This window comes from Tauraco erythrolophus, chromosome 2, assembly GCF_009769465.1.
Source record: "Tauraco erythrolophus isolate bTauEry1 chromosome 2, bTauEry1.pri, whole genome shotgun sequence".
NCBI classification, from domain to species: domain Eukaryota; kingdom Metazoa; phylum Chordata; class Aves; order Musophagiformes; family Musophagidae; genus Tauraco; species Tauraco erythrolophus.
The window spans coordinates 24,817,408-24,842,288 of NC_141466.1; the positions used below are offsets into that span (position 1 = coordinate 24,817,408).

The window sequence follows — 24,881 nt, forward strand, 5'->3', positions numbered from 1 at the left end:
TTGAGGCTTCAGCATCTTCCTTTCTCTGTTGCCAGGTTTGTAATTAATCAAAACAAAGAAACAAAGTCACTTATTTCTTGACTTTTGCATGACTAGGATTGACTGAATCAACTTCTGTCTTGACCTTTACATGAAAGGTTTTTAGTTGCATTATTGCAGAGATGTGATCATCCAGTGGCTACTGAATCACATGTGAGTTGCAAAGTATTTGTAATGTTTTAAGCGACATTGTGAATACTAGTGATGATGTCAGAGAGGCTTCTGTGTAATAGAAGTTCCTATGGAGAAGCTGCCTTTGAGCTTTCTGTTCCTTTTATGTCACTCATATATATCAGTCTTGTGTATTCTGAGCATAGAAAGATTTGAATGGCTTTGTATAGACTACCAGGTGTTGGCTAGTCAGCTGTAGTATTTAGGGACCTTACGGTGGTTACCTTACATGAGATTCAGTAGTAGACTAAGCCTAGTGGAATGCTGGGTCCAATTCTGAGCTTCTCTGTTGTAAGAGGAACAAGGACATACTAGAGCAAGTCTGGCAAAAAGCCATGAAGGTGATTAGGGAGTAGGAACATCTGACACATGAGGAGAGGCAAAGCGAGCTGGGATCATTCGGCCCAGGTATGAGAAAGCTCAGATAGAGTGATCAATGTGTATACGTGTGTAAAGAAGACTTAAGCCAGACCTCAGGAGTGTCCAGTGAGAGGACCAGAGGCAACGGGCACAAACTGCAATACAGGAAATTCTCTTTAAACATAAGATTATTTTTTTTCTTCCTATGAGGGCAGTCAGACACTGGAAGTTTGTCTAGAGAAGTTGTGTAGTTGTCACCTTAGAGTTACTCAAAACCTGACTGGGCATGGTCTTGAGCATGCTCCTCTAGGTGACTGTTTTGAGCAAAGGGTTACACTGGAAGATCTCCAAAGGTGCCTTCCAACTTTATCCATTGTGTGATTCTGTGAAAATCAAGATTAGTCCATTTTTGATGGAATTGCCTATGTGATAGTTACTGCATGTGTCAATAAAAGATGAGCAAGAAACCATTTTAGACAACATTTTGCCTAACATTACTGCGTAATGATTAAAGATGATGTTTTGTCAAGCAAGTTTCAGATTTTCTTTTCCAGTGATGGAAGGCTAATAAGCAGTATGCTTTTCATATTTTTATATGTAAAATTAAGACTAAAAATCCTTAAAATACATTGTCTGAATGTTAAATTCTGAAGTACAATGAGTCTTAAAAGTAACAATAAAGAATGCCTCAACTGAAGGTCTTAAATTAATAGCAAAGAATCTGAAATTGAAGTACTTCATGATATGAGCTAACTGCTCATCTGCATATGAATAATTATTGAATTTATTAAAAACACCAAATAAAATACCATCATAGGGCTTTGTCTCTGAGGCTTTTTTTTGGCACTGAGGATGTAATCTTCAGTAAAACTTGTAGGAATATAATTTTCTAGACTGTCTATTATCATTAATATTTTATCTATGAAGAACTTGGAAGAATGATTTACTTTTGGTTTTAATGGTCCTTTATAACTGAAAAGGTTCTATGCAAAAGGAATCCACGTGTCTGTAAAAGTACCGAGTAACTGTTTTGCGCTTCCAAATACTTTTTTAAGCACAATAAATTTTACAGGATAAAAAAGCAGTCTTTTATCGTTAATGCAAATGATGCATTAAGTTAGACCCTGCTCCCGGAGTACAATTTAAAGGTACTCAGAAGTCCAATTATCTTTGATTTAGATGTAAAAATTGCAGAATTACAGCTGTGCCTGCTGAGTGAATATTCCTCTGCAAAAAGATAGCTTATTTGAGTAGATTTGAGGACAGGTTGCTCAGGGAATGTTTGCCTTTTTCAAATTTAACTGCTTCTGGTCAGTTTTAAATGCAGGTAAATTACAAAACAGCATCAGGCTAATTTAGAATGTATATCCTCTAAGTTGTCATCTTACATGTTACAGAATATTTTAGGTTGTTTAGCATTTATTGTGACTATTTGTGGAACAAAAAAACACATACTTCAAAATTAATACTGACAAATATTGCAGAGAATCTTGCTAAATTTGACTGCATTTGAAAGTACAGCTTTTTCTATGCTACATTACAAAATTTTTTTAAAGAATCTTTGATACTAAAGAATGACTTTACATGGAATAACTATATTGAAATGTACTCTAGTTTACAATAGAATTAGAGTATATATAATAGGACGAAGTAATATTATAATAATAAAAGTATTTTATTAGCATGAAGTGTATAATAGTATGTATTATCGCATATAGTATTAGCAGAGTAGATATTAGTAGCATATTAACTTATTAATATAGAATATAATTACAGTACATTATTAGGATATGTTCTGTATTTTTTTAGAATTGAAATTGGAAAAGTGTTTTTTAATTGAAGTTTTGAGGACATTTACCTTGATGTGAATGGAACATTAAGTGCAGTTATGTACACTAAGCTGATCTTCAAACTGTTCAAAATAATATGAGAATTAATCTAAATTGTCCTTCTGCAAAAACAGATGTAATACATAAATTTCACTGTAGATAAATACTGGTCTAATTTGATCTTACAACACTCTGATCATGGAGCTTTCTTAAACTTCCTGGTGAATCTCCTTCAGGGGTTATCTGTCTTCACTGTTTGAAGACTATTTTTTAATTATTATTTTTAACAGAAATCTATTTTCAACATAAATCCTACTCAAATTTTATTACCGCTTTCCTTATCTGAATGTCTGTCTTCCCCAGCCATGGCTGTTTGCTTTTTGAAGACTCTTGTAGTTGTAGTTATCTCTGTTCAGTCATGTTGATTTAGCCTATGCATCAATTCATTTAAACTTTTCTTAAAGGTCACGCTTCATTTATGTTTAGTCACTCTTATTTTTCACTTCTGAGCTCTCAGTTGGTTTGCACTTCTTGAATTAAGTTGCCCAAAACATAATGTATTGCCCCAAGGTCATACTGCTGCTGAGTGGAGTGGAAGGTTTATTTAACATGTCTAAATAACAGCATTTCTGTTCCAAGGTTTAATTTTTTGCAACAGCATAGCATTTTAGATTCATATGCAGACTTATCTGCTCTTTCTCTTTACCCTGTTCAACTTCTGTCTTGCCAGTTGTTTTAACTCCTGTGTTTGTTGAGATAATTATTCCTAAAGGTCAGCTTAATCTATTTTGGCTTTAGCCATGCAAAAAATAGGCAACTAGTCTAAACTAGTTGCACAGACTTGTGGGAAGAACACTGTAAAGAAAAATTCATATTCATACTTACACGCATCAAATGATCCAGCTAGAGAGAATCATAGAATGATTTGAGTTGGAAGGGACCTTAGACAACTAGTTTAGATGGTGAATTTCTAAATTAGCAGGTAAGATAGGCAAGATGAATCTCATCCTTGGTGTAGAATCTTAAAATTGTATTTGTCTTTCGTCCGTTAACACATCTGTTCTTTAATTTATTAAGGCATTTTTAAATTCTTTCTCCATCCTCCAGTGTGTTTACAGCTCCATGCAGCATAATACCAATTGAAAGTTTAGTGAGTATAATCTTCAGTCTATCATTGGGATTACTCATGAAAATATGCAATAGTATTGAGGTGGATAGGCTCCTGTGGAACTCTGTTTGAGATGATCCTTTCATTACAACAGAGAACTGTTGATATTTCCTCTGAATGCTTAAAGGAACCTGCTGAAATCCAAAGTGTGTGCTAGTTTTTAGTTAACATAACTGGAGAATATAAATCTAACTATCATACTGTAGATCTGTTGCAATCACCTTCAACGCTGATTATCGTTAATATTAGCATACATAATTTTCTCTGGAGTGTAGACTTGAAAGCAAATTTCATGAGATCGCATATGCATGAAAGGAACTGAATTGGTGTTTGGGTTGTCATTTTGTGAACAGGTGTCAAGAAATTCACTCAATGCAATATCTATTTAACATTAGAATCTTAGCTGAACCAAGAAACCTTTCTTCAGCTTGTACTCAGTATGCCTCTGAGTCAGTGATTTGCATTGATTCTTGAAAAAAAACAATGGTTTGAGACAAAAAAAAGCATTGTTTGCTTCCGCTCGCATACAAATCTGTGAAAGAAAATAAAACTGTTGAGTGAAGCTATGTTAAAAAGGATATTTGGAACAAAATGTCACTGTTGCAACCTGGTGTATCTTCTCATAGTATTGGATTAATCCATGTCTTCGAGTAATGCTTTACAGGAGCAGAACAGAGGGGAAAAGAACTGATCAAGAACAACTGCTTCTTGAAGAACAGTTCCTGACTTTTAGAGAAAAAGTTGTCTCTGTGTTCCAGAGAATAGATGTTTTGATCACTGATTTTTTTCAAGTATCAGAAAGAGATGCAGTTTCTCTCTCCCCCCACTCTGGCTAATCTTAAAATAAAAATAAATCAATAAAAGGTTATAGTTATGCCAACAAAAGTTATTCTGAACTTTAAATATAAAAAGTTAATAATGAGATATGCAGGACCATTGTGATGAGCCTTAAAAGCACGTCAGTATAAATACGTTAGAACAAATGGTAGCTGAGGTAGTCTTATTTTTGTCTCCTAAAGTTGTGCAACCCAAACCTAGAGTTTCCCTGTACAACAGGGATGACTTTGAAAACCTTTTCCTTGCAGCTTTCAGAGAAAAAGGAAAAATAAAACCACAAATAAACAAAGAAACCACCAACCAAGCAACAATATCGCGTTTCGCAGAAATGCACTTCCCAGAAATTGTTCTTGAACTTAGTTTTATCTTGCAAATTGTTGTCCAGTAAACAAACTATCAACTTTAACCCAAATATTGCTGTAATGATATTTAAAAACATACAAAAAATATAGTCTACACATTTTGTTGTTATTCTGCTGTATCTCTCTTCTATATGAAAAAGGGGCTGGGGGAGAAGAAAATGCAAAATAACACTGGAAAGACTTGAAAACACGCAGGCTGGATGCAGTGTCTCAAGAGACAGGCTCTTGCTGAAAGTTGTCAGATCTGATTAAGGGAGCTATTGGCATCAATCAGACCTGACAGTAGTGTATCGGAGATTAGTGTAACTATAATTAGTGAACTGATTAACAGCAAAGAGGGAAAGAGGGTAATGTTTTGGATCAAACTCCTTTGAAACATTTAGGTCATTATTTAAACATGAAGGCTGAGTGACTAATTAAATATTTTACAATATAAGGGCTAAATTTCACAAAGCATGCAAGCTGTTCTTTCTCACTATGGTTGTTAAAATAAGGTTTGTACTGACTGTAAACAGACTGTTGTTTTTTTTCCTTGAAAAAAAATACAGAGAGCAGGTGCTCTTATCATATTATTTCTCGGTACAGCTATTGTGATCCTAATGTATATTGTTTTCCATAGTTTCTGCTCAGATTAATGTAACTACTCCATATGTAATGCTTTATATTCTTTTAGTAAGAATATAAAAATCTTTAGTGCTTTCACAGCAGCAACAAAACCAAATTCTTCTGTCTGATTCATCATCTTGATTGGTTGTACTGCAGTTGATTCCAGTTTATTTTGACTCCGTCAGAGTCCATTGTATTGAAGTTCAAAAGTAGTGTTGGAACTTACAAATGAATTTTTTAATTGCTGGAACATCCAGGACAGTGCTGAAAGCATAAAATTTTAAATCTTAACCTACAAAATTACATCTGTTAATCATAACTGTGAAACGTGAGTATAAAACAAATAAAATAAAATTGAAAAAATCAGTTCAACCGTACACGTGAGATTTGTCATAAGTATCTTACTTTGCTAAGGAGGTGTGCTGATATATTGTGAATCAGTTGCCTTCTCATTAGGTGGACTAGCTGGGTTCTGTAAAGATCTAAATCATCTGTAATTATATGATTTCCTAGGATTAAGTTACGAAATAAAACATGCTGAACAATTATGTTTCTTTAGTTAAAAATTCATTTGCCATTTTAATGAGTTCTACGTGGCAGCTGTTACAATTTTTGTTGTTCCCTTTGATTTCTAGACCTACTGTTGATTGATTATTGGTGTTAGCTTTGGTGGCTTACTAATTGCTGCTAATGGGCATCAATATAATGCACCTCTGTGAGTCTTTGACATGTAAAACTCAAATCTTTTATGTAGATACTTTTTGTAAGTACAGTCTTATTATTGAATGTTTCTAAGTTACCTTTTTATATATATATATCTGTGTGTGTGTATGTGTATGTGATCCTGTATTGCCATTATTTTAGACTACAAATACATGTTAAGGTTTGGTGTAACATCATCTATTCACCCAAATAGACATACTGCTCATTTGCATATCTTTGTATTGTAAGGAATCTGCTTTACTGGAGACATATTCTGTTTTAATTGTGTAAAAGACAGAATCAGATGGTTGTCTCTGATTTATGAAATAGAAAATATTTGTGTTAATTATGTATTGATTCCTGCCTTCCTACCTCATATTCTTGTTTTGAATTGCTGCTCTCTGTTTTACTTTCTGTATGTTTTTCCACTGCCTGCCTGAGCTCCAGCTCACATGAGGGTTTGTGAAGTGCTTGAATAAATCATACAGAGGAAGAGTGCAATAAAAAGAGGAATAAAAACAGCATTATGAAAGTGACTTGCAGGCTGCTGGTCTTGAAACATGTTTTGATGAAGGTTTACCTCAGAGAGTGCCAAAGTGGTAAAGTATCTGTCATGGGGTGTGATATCAGGTATCTAATATTAAAATTTGTGAGAAGCTCCAAAGCACCACTGATTAGAAAGGAAATATTTCCAAATTGTATAAAGCCCCAGTGTAGCAGCTCTCACCACAGAATTGCAGAATATGCTGCATTCCAGTGAGGGGCTGCTCTGGGTGAATGTGTGTAGTTGTGTGCAGTTTTCTGTTGTCTCCATTTCTGCATAGTAAAGCTCTTGCAATCAACTTTCTGCCAGAAAAAAAAGCACCAAGAGAAATAGTTATAGCATGAATAGAGTAAACTGTGTAGTTTGGCCATGTCCCTTTGCCAGAAAGCTGTCAGAAGATGAGGAGTGCTGGCTGTGACTGAACAAAGCTTCCTCTAAGATGAACCACATACTCTTACATGCTGTTTTCAAGCGTGATAAAGGGAAATTAAATATGTGTAAAGGAGTGGGAGAAGAAGATAGAAGGACCAGTAGCAAGGTGAAAACCATAAAGATGAAAAAGTTGTATTAATTGAAATCTACAGAAGTAGATCTTTGAGATAGTATCTTTGAATATTGACAAGAAAGCAGCAGAATTCTGTATTGCTATCCACGTGTGATGAATCACTGTGGTGGAGACAAACTTGGTAGCAGCACTGACATAAAAAGGCTTGTTCCATGCTTTCGAAAGCTTTTAGATCTTTAGAGCTTGTATTTCGTACATAAACTATGTTTTTTTCTGTAACTATGTATTCAAGTGGAATAGGCCTTAAAATTCTTCTGCAACATCATCAAAGCACTTCAGAAAATACTACTTTTTTAAATTTTCTGAATTTCTATATTTGGAATGATGCTTTATTTCATCACACTTAATTTCAGTAAACAAATTTTTTTTTAATCTTCAAATCATTAAATGATTTCTAGTCATATCTAGTCATTGTTTTGTGCTGTTAAAAGGGAAATTTCTGAAATACTTAACATGCATTTTTTCAATGGAGAATATATATTTCAGTTATTTCCAGGCTGTATTTTAGCTTTTTCAGTCTTTTTACCTCTCCTTGGTTTTGGCTGTGGTATCTTCAGTCAGACTTTCTTATGCTAACAACAAAACTACTAACTCCAGCATCATTGGTCATTGCACAGGAGGAGCACAGGAGGTAGCCTTTAGAGGACCAATGCTTGCATAGCCACAGGCATCAGGTGTTTTTTATAATAAGATTTGACTTTCTTTTTCCTTTCCTAAGGATGCTGAAATAGTAAGAGGGCTACTTAATAGAAAGTGGGAAAGGTACAAAGAAATGTCTGTTAAGAGGGTAACCTAAATAAAGAATGAAATTACAGAGGAAATGTGATTTTCTTGTTGATTTAATCAATGCTTTGAAAAACAATATTGTGAACTTCACAGAGAAAGATAACATAAATATTTACTGCTTATTTAGCAGCTATTCTAAATAATGATTTCAAAGCAAAGAGGAAGTAGTACTTTCATATAGGCATGTTAAATATGAAAATATCTCTGTTGTGCTCCAGGGGTGCAATGACATATGGTCGTGAAATGTTTGTGGATCTTGATCCAGCTTTGGTAAGATAATTTCATTTTGGAAACTTCCCATAACAAACGGGCTTTACTATTGAACATCCACAATATTTTCCTCATGCAGAGGCCTCTGGATTTGTTCATTATAACCTTGAGCTTATTCTACAGTTTCTTTCTAGAAAGAATGATAGATAATGACCAGTATAAACAAGAATATGAATTAAAACTTACAGATCAAATGTTTGAAAGTATTTGTGTGTGCCATTGTATGTATTTTCACAATTCTGACTTAATAAAGGCAAGCATGTTGACATTCAGTGTTAAGGACAGATGGTGAAACTATATGTTAATTCATACTACTACTGCTCTGCTTACAGTATAGCAGTGTGCAGGCTTATTTCTGGAGTAGTGCTGATGCTCAGAATATCAAAACTATCCAGTCTAAGTAAAAGGTACTCTTCTACCTTTCACGTTACAGAAAGCTACGTAATCACATATTAAAATACTGTGTGCTCATGCACAGGGCATGGGGCTAAAGAAATGACAGAGAATATTCATATTATGCTTTACTAGAAAGGACTTGCATACTGCATTTATCAGTGCAGTATAAGAACCTGCATAGTAAGGTTCTGCATAGTTATAGCCCTACAGGATGATGTTTTTATGGAATCTGTGGTGAGCTATAAGTGTGTTGTAGTAGAAAAATTTTGTATACCTTAGCAGAGTACTTACCCGTTCTTGCGTAGATGAGAACGAAGTTTGTTACTGTGACTGGGTCCTGTAAGCAATGGTCATAACTAAATGTTAAAATTGACCACTGTTGCTAGTGGTTGTTATTCCTAATGGCAGGCATTTGCGGCTTCTTTGAAAAATTCCCCCAAAAGATATTTTCCCCATCTTCTTTGAAAACTATATGCCTATATAGGCATGCCATCTCCAACAGTTCTTGCCTAACATTTGTGTGAGCCTACTAAAAAATAATTAAAAAAACCCACACAGATAAAACATTTTAAGTTATCATGATTCTGGGAAACACTCTACATAAAGAATTACTGCTCATAATTCATTTGTGAACACAGTAGCAGGAAAATTAAAACTTGAAAGTGAATGCTAAGCTGAAGATAACTGTGAGAGGTAGAGCAACTGCTCTATTTGTTCATGTGCAGTTCTAAGATTTTCTCAAAAGATTTTGGTTTATGCAACCTCTATGTTGGTTCTTCAGAATTTTGTACGCCTTTTGCGGTCTTTGTTACTTTTCTATTCAGAGCCTTTAATTCATCACTTCAGTTCAGGTTGGTCTTCTGAGATTGTTCTACTGGCTAATTCTAGTGCCTGTAAGATTGGCAGTTCTTTATTTGGACTTAAAATCTAATGGTTGATACAAATTCTGTAGTTCTGCAAAAGCCTTTACTCATATTCATTTTGTAAAAATTATTTTAATGAACAACAGCTCACTGGCAGCAAGATCTGCTTTCTGAATGGGGCTGCTTACGGCAGGCTAGTTTTTAATCTTCTGTTCCTGTTGTTTGTTGGGAATGTTTCGTTTTTATTCTCAGGAGTGTCCATAAAATCTCTGCTATAGGAAATTTAACAACGTCTTTCCTTTTTAATTATTTCATCAATTCATTCAGAAGTCTTATATTTAAATAATAGTTGAATTATGTTTACCATGTGCATCAGGAATAAAAAATTATAAAAATCTATTTGAAGAGAAATTACCAAAGGTATGATTTGGCTTGTAGGGTGTTTACTCAATCATAATATGCAAACTTATGATTTACTGTTGAATATATGAAAGGGACAAAAGGTCAGATAAGTGGCAGATCATTTTGAGTTGAAAGATTTATTTATTTCAACTGTCATCTTTTTTTTGGTATAAAAGTGAAATTGAGCAGTGGTCCTCACCTAAGACAGAAGACTTTGTGATAAGCCTATGTTTTCCCTAGTAGAAAAAGTCAATGTGGAATAGTTACTAATGATAATCTGAAAAGTATTGGAAAGGGAGAGTTGTGTGTGTGTGTGCAAATATTTAAGTTGACAGTAAAAATGTTGACAGTTAACCCATTTCTATTCAGCCATACCCTAATACAAAAACCAGATTGAAATGTCTTGCATGAGTTGCAGTTCATTAAGCAAATGTGACACTTTATTTTCTAGCTATTTCAATGCTGAAAGAAGTGAAGTGGTGAAATAGCAATATAAATGAACACACTTCTCACTGTGCAGATAACTCAAATCAAAGTAAAAAAGGAAAATATTAAAAAGATATTTCAAGACTTGGTTACTGTGTCCTTCCCTTGCCCCCAAATAGAAAGCAGAATCCTTTTGCTGAATCTGAGTTTTGAGTTTATAACTTCGTGGATAAAATGCATTGTCTCTGAAAATTAATTATAAAAAGAAATGCCACTGCCACGTTTAAAACTAATTATGAGATGGATCATAATGCTGCTTTGTTTATTATTTTAATTGAAAAAATAATCTGTAGCTTTGTTAACATTTGCTGATAGTCAACATTTTCTTTTAGCTGATATTTTTAATTAGCACTTTATATATTTGAATTCAATTTATGCTTTGACAATACAAAGCTGATTTGTTTGGGGGTTTTTGGAGGATTTTTTTTCTCAACTGTAATTTCTATCTGCAAAAGAAATATAAAAATAATATTTTCTGGCAAGATAGTCTCTGGAGATCTCTGCTCATACTAAATAAAGACAGTATATCAAGTATAGCTTTTAGTTCATGTCATTACTTTGAGTAACGTTGCTGTTTTAAAATAAGATCAAAGTAGAAGACCATTATAATGAATATTTAGTTATCACTTAGAAATAGAAAAATTAATGATATCGTTTTAAATATGTATCTTGATAACACAACTGACATTAAAAAACCTGCGATCTGAACATTACCAATTTAGATTTAGCAAATTAGCCAAGTAGCTTGCATTTGTAGTATTTCACACCTTAAAGTCTTAATACGCATTGCTAAATATATTTCCTCACTGTTTGCTAATTAATGTTCTGTGGAAGTACAGCTACTAATTTTTTGTGGTTGACATGGCTCATTTTAAAGTGATAACAGTTGCATCTGTAGTAGTGTTACAATTCAGTTCATAAATTACCGTCATACTTTTTACACCTACTATTTTGTAGGAGTACAAGCATTTGAAAAATCTATATTTGCTAGCAAAACGTACCCAGTAATATTTTAACAAAACAGAGAGACACCCCACACACACAACCACTTTCTCAGTGATATTAGTGACTCAGAGAGTCTTTCAAGTGTTAAGTTTTAAATATTGCAGGACAAGAACATCCTTTTCTGTAATATTAGAAAGTCTCTTCAGAAGTATTTCTTGGTAATTAGTAAAGATACATTCTGATGCTAAAAAATTGGACTGGAACAATACTGTGAGGCAGTGCGGGGAAAAATATTTCTCTGACGAGAATGCCTTTACTGCGTTAGACAAAGTATTGCCAGCAGATTGAGGGAGGTGGTCTGTCCCCTCAGCACTGCTGAGGCTATCTGTGGAGTACTGTGTGTAGTTCTGGGCTCCCCAGTAGAAGAGAGACATGGACATACTGGAGAGAGTCCACTGAAGGGCCATGAAGATGATGAAGGGGCTGGAGCATCTCTCATATGGGGAAAAGGCATTTGTATTTGTGCATTGTGTTTTCACAGATAATAAAATTTTGTTTGAGAAGAAAATGTCATGAATTGCATATTCTGTTGGGTTTATGTTATCTGGTCAAATTTGAGATCAGATACTGATAGTATCTGGTCAACTCTTTTAATTTGTGGGGGTTTTATTATTCTACCATGGCTGCTTAGCATATAGGAAATGCTGACTAGATGAAAACATTTGTGTGGTGTGTAAGTTTTATAAGGACTTACTATTATTATGTTTGCTGTAGAAGCATTATCATCTATAAGGCTGAATTGTATGTTGTCTTAGTATTTTATTTCTTAACGTCTAAAGTGAAGAGAAAGCATGCTTATTATTAACAATTATGAAAGAATTGATAGGGATCAGATGCATGTTTTCTTGTCTGATTGTAGACTATTATTATTTCTGGTGTAAAGCATGGATTCATCAAATACTAAATGTTAAAATCTATTTATTACTCTTTGTTCTTTTTATCTTTAAGTGGAATTACAGAAAAATATTTATTGAGAGGAAAAATAGGGATGTAATATTGGTTTAAGATATTTGTCGCTTGGTTCTAAAATTTGTATTAAAATTACCTTGGAATCAAACTCTGTGAGAAGAAACAAATCCAGATGTTTGGGAAGAAAAAGCTGGCAATTTAGTTAAAAATTCTACGTTTCATTTACTCTGCTGTATATTAAAATACTGAGGGTTTATAAATTTGAATCTGGATTTTTCTTTGTGAATGCTTCATGTTTCTTTCTTCTGCTCTACTAGATGCTTGTGACTACGCCAGAGAAATGGGATGTAGTGACAAGAAAAAGCGTTGGAGATGTAGCCCTCTCTCAGCTGGTTAAACTCTTGATTCTGGATGAAGTTCATCTGTTGCATGAAGACAGAGGACCAGTACTTGAAAGTATAGTAGCACGTACTTTACGTCAGGTAAGAGTGAAAAAGCCTTCAGAAGAGTTTTATTTTGGTCAAGAATAGATAAATTTCATTGAAAAAGGAGAAATGCTTAGACAGTGAAATCAAAATGCTTAGGCAGTTTACAATTTCTTTTATAGCTATTCTGTGCTAAGAGTGAAGAAAAATTCTTTTCTCCTACATTCTCTTCTGTGTTATATCAACTATCAGACTCCTAGGATGCATCATTTATTACAGAGCTATTTCTTTACTTACAATTCGTTTACTTAATTTAAGTAACAAGTAACAACAAAATACATGTAACAGCAAAATTAAAACATTTTCAAACAAATAATGATCAAGTTAATATTGTAACATAAACAAAATTGAAAGTATTTTCTTAGCAGAAATGCTGATTTTTAATTGGGAGTTTTCCTAGGAGAATATTTTTTTTTTTAAATTAAGAGTAGTGTCTTAAACCTACATAAAACTTTCAGCACTGCTAGAAAAATACGATGTAATTTCTACTTTAGCGTAATTGATCCTTTTTTTTTTTTCCACCATGCTTTAGTGGTACATTCTAAATACCAAGATTTGAAATAGCAAAAGAAGAAAAGAATAATATGTGGAGTTTTTTTCTTAAATGTTGTGCAAGGGAAGGATTTAGACTTAGGCAATAAATAAGATAGGTCTTAATGCTGAGATGTGCATTTACAAGAAAAATAAAATGTAGAATTTAGAGATGAATAAAAAGGATGGAATTAAGATAAATAAATAATGGTAAGGAGAGGATAGAGCGCCATTCTTTTACTTTTCTGTCATGCAGAGCAAAAGTATGTCAATACAAATAATCTGTAACAAATTAAAAATAAACACAATTGGTATTCTTATGCCTCTTTTTGTAGCACGTTAAATGTTTAAAGCCTTTTAGCTTTCAAGCCACTTTTTTCTTGGTAAGGCTATGCTAACCTTGTTAAGGCTCTCTGAATCATCTGATTTCAGCTTCTCTGAGAACAGAATAAAATGTATATCTGCTGTAATCTAGTACAGAGAGTGTAAACTTCCTGTATAGAGAACAACAGAAGTAATGATTCCTTAGAAGCAGCTAAACTTGGAAAGATTATTTTTTTTTAATGGAGAGTAGGCTTTCTAAAGTTTAGACCCCCTCAGGGGCACTAAAGCTTAACATGTTTGATGTATTTTCTTTCTTAAAAGGTTTTGATAACCTTGTTTTCCTTAGGTGTCTTTAAAGTAAAACATCTTTGCTTTTAGCAGTGACCTTGATGGTCATTGTCTTCATGTTAGATTGCAAGAGTCAGTCATTTTTTTAATGCAAAGTATTGTGAGACTTGTAGGGTTTAGTTGTCCGAAATAGATGTGTACAAGGCATTTTATCTGCCCTACATTATTCAGCTTCGCGTCCTGTTTCTGCTTCATTTGGACACAAATCTCCCATAGATCCTTTCCTTTTGTATTATCAGGCCTGTGCAGGTAACTTAAGGAATATAAAATTTGAGGCAATTATGTCTTGGGTACTGAATCCTACCTTTAGTGTGTTTATTGTAATATAGCAGTATCTTGCTTCAACACTCATTTGAAAAATAGCTCTCTAGGGTGCTTTAATCTTCCAGGATTTCAAGGTTTGCTTTACCTACCAAGTTGGAGTTTAATTCATCTGGAATTGAAGCTACTCATTTGTAACCATTCCTTAAGTGAAACAGTTCAGAAGAAAAACAAAACACAAATCTCGAAATTAACTGTATCACCACCTTTCTAAAGACCTTATTTATTCTAAGTTGATAAGAAAGGCAGTAACGGAGACCACTAGGAATCTTTAAAAGAAAGTAGTTGAAGAGAGGGACAATTCATAGTTCACTAAAAAAAACCCCCACAGTTAAAACAGAGAACAAAACTACTCGTAGAAATATTTAGAATTATGCAGTAGAAAACAATTCCAGACAAAAATATTTTGAATTGCAAGACTCCCAGAGAGCTCGGGGACAAAGAAACAGGAGGTTTTGTACAACTGTTTTACCTTTTTAATATGGAAACAAATAATAAGAGGGCTAGTTTTAAAAATTACACCGAAATGTTATACCGTAGCATCTGAGCCTGCAAGCATAGGTCTATGAAGTTGGCAGTATACAACCATAACTAATTATGAAATTACTGGAATTTATATTTGATGACTAAAAGAACATAAATTTTCTGATTTCAGGAGTATTTCACTGGAGTGTAGGGAAAATACTATTGTAGATTTTTTAAGTGTAAAAATATCATATCTAATAATATTTTAATGATATTTTGCAAAGAAAAAATATTTGATAACATTTCTTTGGTTCTATTCCCTGCTCATAGTTCTGTTTTATGTTTTTGATACAAATTCATAAAAGTCCCTGGAGCAGGAGCTAAGTCCAAGATATTCAGCCTATCCCTGGAGAATGTCCTTCTGACTTTGATGGTTCTGTATGAAACATGAAGCTCCTCTCCAGCCCTTCTCAAAGTGGTTTTAGAACGTATTTTTCACTGATATCTGTAGTAACATCATACTCATTCAAAATTCATGCGCACAGGAGGTAAGAATAATTGTTCAGTTCTTGAAAAAAAAAAAAAGAAAAACAAAACACACACACAAAAAAATGTAGACATCATCAGTCTAAAATATGCTTACGTCAATTACACCACTGCAGTAATTACTGAAATCAGTCATGCAATTTGTGTGCTGGTGTAAGACGTCAGAAATATTGACTAGTTTTTCTTCATTTGTAGTGGAGGGATTCATGAAGTGACCAGATGAGTAATTCAAAGAAAAATCCATTGCCGATTAATAGTCACTAGATGAGACTGGGGGCCGTAGTGACGAGGGGCTGTGCTGGCAAACATCATTGACGTTTTCCCAGTTTCTGTACTGTCCCTTTTGGCCACTGTGGGAGACAGTGTGCTGAAGTAGCTGAATTTTTGGTATGACCTGAAACAGTCATTTCTTGTATCACTTCTAAGAGAGAACAGTGATAAATTCCTTTGAATACTACTTCAGCCTTTTCAATTAATAACGATGTGTACCTATAGTTTCATCTGCATCATACTTCATCATGCTTCACTAGCTTGTATATGAGACAATGTCATTATTCCTGTGCAGGTCACGATGTATGATGTAGTGCCTTTTACATTTCGCAGGACTTGTTATCCTGTCTTATAGAAAAAGCATCTCTCTTGTTTTGTTGGAGTGTATGACGGTTGTTTTGCTTAGATGGCAGATAATAGAAAAACGGACAATTTTTTTTTTTTTAATTCTTTTCTGTCTTTTAGAGAATTAGTGTTCATCTACCTACTTGAGCCTACAACTATGCCAGAAAAGAATGTTTTGAGATCCATATTTGTGTGCTCTACATATATACCTATCCAAATACATTCTCGAAACAGGAATATCCTAATGCATTAGCAGGTCTGTCCTAATTTCTACCTCAAAATACTTGAATTATGGTTTTACTTTCCCCCAAATGAACACTGAGTCACACCACTTACTGTAAGACTTTAACATGTTCATTTTAACTTATGGCACTTTTTAGAATCAGTTTTTTTTGAAAACCTGGAAGGAGCATATATTTTTGCTGACAGTTTTACTTATAGCAGAATGAACAGCATTTTCGTGCATGTTTGCACTTTTCAAATTTTAGAGAAATCACTTTTTGCAAGTGATTTAAATTGACTTTGCTAAACATTTTGGTGGTAAAATTGCTTTGAGCTCTGTTATACATTGTAGGTATAACATCAAACAACTTCTTTGAATATAATTTATAGCTTTGATGTTTAAAGTTTTAGTCTAAAGCATAATGCGGATGTAAAACTGAAATGCTTAAACTTTTTAATCAAACTTTCCACACTTCTGTAGTATCTATTAAGCTTATTAGCTTGAAAGAAAAAAAGTGACCACTTTTAAAGAACACTGAATTATTTTGTCATAATTATTCAGAGGTTTTGATGAATTCTTTGCTGCTTATGGGTATTTTTTCACAAAAAGCATACTGAATATTATACTTGAGTGATATGTGAGTTTTGATACCTTCTCTCAACTATGTGAATGATAAATTAAAGAAAAGAAAATCCATAATAAAAGACTTCTCGGATTTGGGGGAACTGAAACTCCTGTCTTAGACACACAAATACTGTTCTTATCACAGTCTTATTCTTCAAAGTTAAGTTTCAATTACTTTATGTTTTTGTGTTACATCATCAAAGTTGCTACATAAATTAGTGGTGGGACGACACAGCAGGACAAGCAATCCAGGAGGTTTCTGGAGTGCATTGATGAGAACTTCCTCCTCCAGGTCATAGAGGAGCCAACAAGGAGAAGTGCTTTCTGTACTCCATACTCACCAACAAGGGAGGGGCTCGCTGGGGATGTGAAGATCAAAGGCAGCCTTGGCTGCAGTGGCCATGAGATGGTGGAGTTCTTCTTCCCCTGGAAATTCTTATGATTCCTTTCTGAGCGTTCTTTCCTCATGACACCTTACTTAAATAAACTTTCCCTCTCTACTGTCATGTAGTTTTCCTTGCTCTCCATGCATTTTCAATTTCCATTATCTCCTCTACCTCTTTTTTCTATCATTTTGTTTCCCTCTTACCTCCTTACTAGAAATCAGAAGCAAACAAGTTCACCCAAAGCCAAATGCTTAATTGTTTTCAAATTAGGAATTTTTATGTATTTGGAACCCCATTCTTGATTAAGAAAATTTGAGCAGTCCGAAATAAATAAAATAAAATAATGAATAAATAGATAGAAAAAAACAACCACAGGCAAGGCTGATAGCTAATGACCAAAAACCAGCTGATTAGATCTATGTATCTTGTGTCTAATGGTAGCTCACTGTAGTTCCTTTATGTGCCTTTTGGGTTTGGAATGGTATTGGCATTTCATTTGGTTCTTCATTTCTCATCTTGAGTGATTGCTGTTAGTCTTTTGTCTCTTTGATATTCCTTGCATAGGCTAATCAAGTTTCTCAGCATCTTCTATTACAGGAAAAACCCCACAAGCTTACTGATACCTCTACAATGATTTTTTTGTTTGTTTGTTTCCAACTATAATGTGGTGAGACTCTTTTCACTTCCTTATAATGTCAACAAAACTAAGTATAGAACTTTTGTGTTAGTTTCGGTTGTGGCATATACAGAGGTAGAGCATTTTCCTCCTATTACTCAGTTCTATCCTTTTTATACCTCTAAGAATTGCCATGTACTTAGTTTGCTAACACATCATCTTCAGAGCTTGCGTTCAGATGCTTGTTCAGATGCTTGTTCTGAGTCTTCAGACAAACCTCTTTATAGTTGCTGCAGGATTCACTTGTTGCTATAAGAATGTTTCTTGAGAATGATGTCTCGTTTTGCAGTTGTGTTCTGGTTTAGAATGAGTTAAGTTAAAAGAAATTTAGTTTGAATGGGACCATCAACCTAGATTTATCTGTATGGCTGATGCATACATCAGTTATATTAATTCTGCCAATCACCTGCTTTTCTTGTCACTAGTTATTTTTTATTTACTGCATATCATGGATAAAATTATTGAATAGAGTCAGACTTAGAAAGCAATTAGAGGCATCTCTTTTTAATTGCTGTTTTTCAATTATACATTCTCTTTAAAATCTGTCAGTTCATCAGCTTGCGATAAATTTAATACATGTTTTCTTGCTAGTCTGTGATGTTATTTTTAAACAGTATGGTGTGGAGCTGTATGTCTAATGCCTTACATGAGTCTAGATTTATCTTGTTATCTTTTCTGGCAACCTTGTAGTTGTGTAAAAATGACTTTTTTAAAAAACATACTGTTTTAAAACAAAATCTAATCTCCATTTCTTTGGAAAATGTTAGGTATCAGATATTTAAATAAATCTCCAGAAGTTTTTCTATTACTTCGCATGGAAGTGATGTCAAGAAGTCATTCTACATGTCATTTTTTGTTATTGATATGTGAACATTTTTCCATGTTCATGATATATTCATGGAGTTTAAAAGGTAATAGTGATTTCATATGGCAAAGCAGTTAAACTGATTTGTAGAAGGGTTCATACTTCTTTTTGTTTCTTAAATTGGAACAAAACAGTAAGCATAGCATGAAAAGGCATTCTGTCGTTCAAGAAAAACTGACATGGCACTGTGCAGGGCATAGAAATCTCTTAATAGGTATATTCAAAATGTTATTTCTTAAGGCAAAGTATTGCATACTTAATATTTTGCTGAGGGAAAATAATATGGCTTCTAATAGTGCTTTCTGCATGGTTACATTTTTTCAGTACCTCTAGATTTTTAAATATGTTCTAAATGGAGGACTGAGATCACAGTATTTTCAGGGTTCATTGGAAGCAGAGTAAAACTAATTTATAAAATTACTTAACTAGATGGTTGCCTAGTAACAAATGCATTCTGTGCAGAGTGTTGGAGTTGTAGATAACGTCCTATGTAGAATCTTCAGAACAGTATTAGTAATTGCATTTTTACTATGTACTTTTGATTTTACAATTTAACTGTTTTTTCCATTTCTGTTCCGAAAACTAGGAAGTTAACACCTATGTGGACTGATTAACAACTTCTTAATTCTTTCATTAGTAAACAAGATATCAATAAACAAGTAAACACTAGTGAAACATTCTAACAAACTCCCTTTTTAGTCATTTTGAAAGACATTTAATTCTTTTTTTTTTTTAATGTTCTAAGGATTCCTTTTTTTTCCTTTCTTTTTTTCCATCTTTTTGGATAATAGGAAAAACATAGATCTTGTGAGAGGCTGAGACTTAGGGCCGTTCTGTGGGGAGGGTGGTATCTGACTAATAACTAATGTGAATCCCTGTATGCAGTACTTTATTCTTACCACTGTTGAGCAGGGAACTCAGGAACCTAAGTTAAGAATTCATCTTCTTGCACCTCTAGACTGAAATGCTTGTGGCTAATTTTCTGTGTATCTTGTCTTTAGGGTACATCTGAAGGGCATACAGACTGTAAGAGGGTGTGTTGAAGTGATCTTGGGTCATCTGAATATCAGATTAATTTCTAAACAGTGGACAGTTCTTCAAAGATTAGAATATGTAAACTTGCGTGCTTCACTTAATTCTGTGCTGGAGTTGAGCAATGAGGGATACGCTTTCCAGCTTGATTGTAATTCATTCTGTGAATGTAATATTTAATACATGGAAATGGGAAGACCGCCAAGATCACAAAGTTCAGGAAGAACTTTAGAAGTCAGATAAAAGAGTATCTCTATGCATATTCTGTATGCTCTCAAGTGGCGAGTGAAATGTAATGAGATGTTATGCAAATCTTAAAACCTATTAGTAAGAAAATGATCCTGCTGTGATCAATTTACAATCCAGAGAGGCACTTCTTATACCTGATCCTTTATCATTTACAGTGTAAACGCAGATGATGCTTGAGTGTGGAGATTGGTACTGGATAGCTATCTTCTGGGGTTTTTTTCCGTGTACTTGGAATTTCATGGTGTTATAATTGTGTCCTAAGAACGTGTATGGTGAACATGCTGTCAATTCTCCACATGCCATCATGAATGCTTTTGAATTAGATATACTAATTAGATATGTCAATTAAATATAGTTATGGCAATTTTAATTTTTAGTTCCAGTATAACATCAAATCAATACAATATAGTAAAGCTTTCAAAGAACATGATGTGTAAATACTATGACAGTTCAGTTTTCCTAAGAAAGCCTTGTAAGTTCAAATGATGCTTATATTTTTACTGAGATAATTATACACATATGAAGATTAATATCTTTGAGACTGTGTGCCAGTAGTGAAGAAAATGCGCTTAGCTCCATAACACCAGCCAGTGACAGAGAATGTAAACAGAAAACTTTGTCATCCAAAATGTCTTTTCGGTAATTTTTAATGCAGTTTCAGGAAAAGACATGTTCATAGTATGTTGTATATGAAAGTATCATCTCTAATTGGGACTTCTAGGACCAAGTAATAAGTGATTCAGCACTTGAAAAACATCAGTGTTTGAATGGATTGTATTTACAAAGGCCATCTGCACACTTTCAAGACTTACTTTTCTTTATAAGCATCTGAGAGCAAAACATACTAATGCTTGCTCTTCAAAGGAAAGTCAGAAAAGTATTTGAAAAATGTATGCAGAGAACTCTGTTCCAAAAATGGGTTAGAATTCTAAAAGCCATTATGAAAAATAAAGTCTATATATTGCTTGAATAGATGAATAATGGATAAATAGTTGAAATTGAGTTACAATCACAGAGAAAAAGTAAAAAAAAAAATCATGTGTTATGGTTGCATATTTGGGTAATTTTGATTTTAAGTTTATCACAGTTTTAGTCACTGTTGTTGATATATTGCCATGTATAATTAAAAGAATAAACAAAACTCATTCTGTATATGTATATGATGATGTGCAGTCACGCGGAGTTTTAGTTTACAGTTTTAATTTGATGTAAGCATAAAATAATTGGGAAAGTTGTTATGATACATTTTGTCTTTTAGGGTAGATGTGCCTTTTTTGGTTCTTGGTTATTTTTTTTAATATCTATTAATTATTGATATTTTGTGTGGCTAAGTGAATAGAAAATTAGATGGTAAAAAGTAAAGACTTTTTGTTTGGATAGCCTTGAAAGAAGTTAAAGAAATTGATGGAATGATTTAGAGTCTTAATAGTCTTTATTTAATTATGAAGACTAAGAAAACATTACTATAGATCAAAAGACATTATTGCCTGATTTCTTAGTACTCTGACTTGATTTTTGTGGCTTGATAGAAAACAAATTGTCTGAATAATTTGTAAATTTTAAATTTATAAATCAAAAAAGTTACGTAGGCACTATATACATATGCACAAATATGTGTAAACTGTAATACAAAATATGCAAAAATCTATTTTGTTTAAAAATCTGCTATACATATTAGTACTTTTAATTACTTGCTCGTGTTAGCTCTCTGCTGCAGTTTTCATGTGGAGTTATAATTCAGGGTTTTCACTCATCTCCTTAACTCAAGGGCCACCTGCCACATCAGTGAAGTTAAATGGCTTCTTTTTACAAAGGTTTTGAAAGTGGCAAGTCTCACAAAACTGTAACTGTTCTCTAGGCATTGTTTATATTTTGAAAGAAAACTGTGAGCCTACAGCTTACAGTCAATTGCTGTAAAAATTCATACTTCCATGGTGATTAAGCAGAGTTCTTGTTAATTGTTTAAATACTTGAAATGCTTTCCTACCTTCAGGTGGAACTGAGCGCATTTTCAAACTAGTGCTTTGAGGCTCTTAGGAGATTTGAAAAAAGTTGTTATTGAATTTAGCAAAATCAAATAACATTTTCCAGATTGGAGCTCAGCTTTCAGTTTGTTGTACTTATTATCAGGTGATTATGAACAAAGTGCAGGAGAAGTATATCAGCAGCCGGTTACTGTTCTTACAGATTCAAGTTTTTTTTAAAAAAAAAGTATAAACATTAAGTAAATTAAACTTTTCTACTGGATGCACGTGTCCAGAACACGGACACAGCTGGTTCCAGCTGACCCACCGCAGGGCACAGCTCAGCCCAGCAGCCACGGTGGTGCTGCCTCTGTAAAAGTGTCTTTAAGAAAGAGTAAAAACACTGTGCGGCGTTTGAGAGAGAGAGGAGTGAGGGGGAAAAAAGTGTGAGAAACAGCCCTACAGACACCAAGGTCAGCACAGAAGGAGGTGGTGCTCCAGGGGACACAGCCAAAACCAAACCAAACCCACAAAAATGCGCAAACAAAAAGAAAGCCACTCACTCCCCCTCTTCCGAAATAAACCCAAACCTCAAACACCTCAAAACTGTGTGGTTGAGACTTATAACCCTTAAGTCATCACATAATGCAGTTATTAAAAGATGTGTAAGAACTGATAATGCTTATTTGTATTCTCAAGGGTGAATGCTGCTTTTGTTCCCTGCAGATGGAAGACTTTTGAAAATTAAATCTCTCATTTGTCTCAGTCATCTCAAAATTTGCATTTACATACACGATTTTGTTGTACATGGGCTTTCCTTTGCAAAGCTGATCTTTCTATAAGTGCAGCAGGGTCAATCAGCAGGTTTTCTGTGTCGTTTAGTTGGTTGCATCCACAGTTTAAGCATCCACATTTTTGCCAAGGAACATGTCCATTATCAGGCAATGTAGTGATTTACTTTGTCTGCTTGATGTCTGTGGAGTTGTGGAGGGTAGCTTCTTTTGGGATTTGGTTTATTATTTTGATGTGCTCGTTATTCGCCAGGTCCATGTTATGACATGGTATATTTTATCTTCCTTAAGAATGCTCTTCATATGCTTTTTAGTAATCCTTTTTGAAAACTTTTAGTTCATCTGTTTTAATTACATGGCACTTCCTTTCGCTTTAACTCAAAACACCTGAGTGATTCAAAATCTATATTCTGAGTAAAACCTCATATTGTTTTGAAGAGGCTTTAGCCAGGTAGAAGTTATCAGCCTTACTCATCATGAGACATTCGCACATTTGAGACAAGTTGAGAATCTTGTATATGACTTCAGTTATACTGTATAAAAACCCTTTTGATGAAAATTACAGTGAACTTCACTTCTAAATAATTATGGTAGTAAGAAAGTTGTAAGCCAGCCTACACAGCTTTTAATATTCCAGAAGGAAATGGGAAAATTCTTGCATACTTTCCTTATTCGAGTCTTTTTGAAAATTACCTAGCAATAAATATGATATGCAGGCTTTTATGTGGAACAGAGTATTTCATTGTAAAGCACCATTTCTGTCCCCTATTCAATGGCAAGGCATGTAATGCAAACATTTGGGGCATTAAAGAAAAAAAAAAGTCTTTTACAGAGTGACTTCTTGGTATTTAAATATCTTCAACTCTGCAGAAGTGCTGCTACATACTGGAGAAATTCAGATAGTAATGAACTAGAATAAATTGTCTGAGAGTTGTAGAAAGGTCTAAGCAAAAGCCAAGACAGGACTAATATGAATTACATTCTTCTTTCTTTTCAGAATCGTGGTGTGATTTGGACTAAGAAAGAAATGATACCAAATTATCTGTCCCAGTTTTGCCTATAAATTGGACTGTCCCTTTTTAACAAAGGCAGTTTTACTGCTATTGTTCCTCCATGTCAGTTAATAACCTTTTGGAGGGCAAAAGTACAATAAAATAGAAAGATGAATAAGCAAAATTTGATGGAATTACAGAGTACTCTGATTTCTTCAGTACAGAGCAATCACTAACTCGCATCTATTGTTCACCTTTTGTAGAAAGTATTAAATGCTTCTTTCACATTATTTTAAAACTCTTTGATTGATTCCTTGGCTTAAACAATTGAATCATCTACAGGTTTTCTGTTTTTTTAATAGGTTGAGTCTACACAAAGTATGATTAGGATTTTGGGCCTTTCAGCTACATTACCCAATTATCTTGATGTTGCTACATTTCTACACGTCAATCCCTGCATTGGACTATTTTACTTTGATGGCCGTTTCCGACCTGTACCTCTGGGACAAACCTTTATAGGAATTAAGACAACCAATAAGGTAAAGAATCATGAATGCCAAAGAAAGGGTTACTATTTGTTTTGATCATGCTTCACATACGTATGTGTAGGGGGCACTGGTTTGTTATGCTGCAGGTGTTTTATGAAACATATTTTCTTCTCTATAAAGATAAACATAATTAAAAGATGCTTTAAGAGTCGTATTTCCTCAGGTTATAATACTTGTTTGGCTGCAAGGGTGCATGAGGAATATTGTAATAAAATATTCATTTATGAAATCTATATATATTAATATGACATGCATTAAAACTAGTTAGTTATAAATTATTGATAAAATCCTTAGCATGCTAAGCCATTAGCTATTATATGTGCACATCCGATAGAAAACACACTAAAGTCCCTAAATAAGCTTATTTACTTTTTGTGCTCTTGCTCATTTTGGGAAGCATTAAGGCCATGGTCAGGTATAATAGTCTCATTAAAAATCATAAGTGCAGTGCCACTTGACACGTAAATTATAATTCTTCTTTTAATATAGGAATTAATTCACACACTTCTCCATAAGATTTCCTGTGCATCTCACTAGGTGATAATTAAAGTGTATATAGCTCAACTTTTAGAAAATCTTATTCTGCTATGATTCAA

At 33.8% G+C, this 24,881-nt stretch overlaps 1 protein-coding gene across 2 annotated transcripts in view; it reads left to right on the top strand.

Moving 5' to 3' along the window:
- Positions 1 to 24,881, top strand: part of ASCC3 (activating signal cointegrator 1 complex subunit 3) — a 280,986-nt gene that overhangs the window by 92,504 nt on the left and 163,601 nt on the right. For both annotated transcript variants that reach the window (XM_086631271.1, XM_086631272.1), the window contains exons 11-12: positions 12,618 to 12,782; positions 24,100 to 24,276. In XM_086631271.1, the coding sequence (XP_086487397.1) occupies positions 12,618 to 12,782; positions 24,100 to 24,276 (342 nt within the window). The remainder of the gene's footprint in view (positions 1 to 12,617; positions 12,783 to 24,099; positions 24,277 to 24,881) is intronic.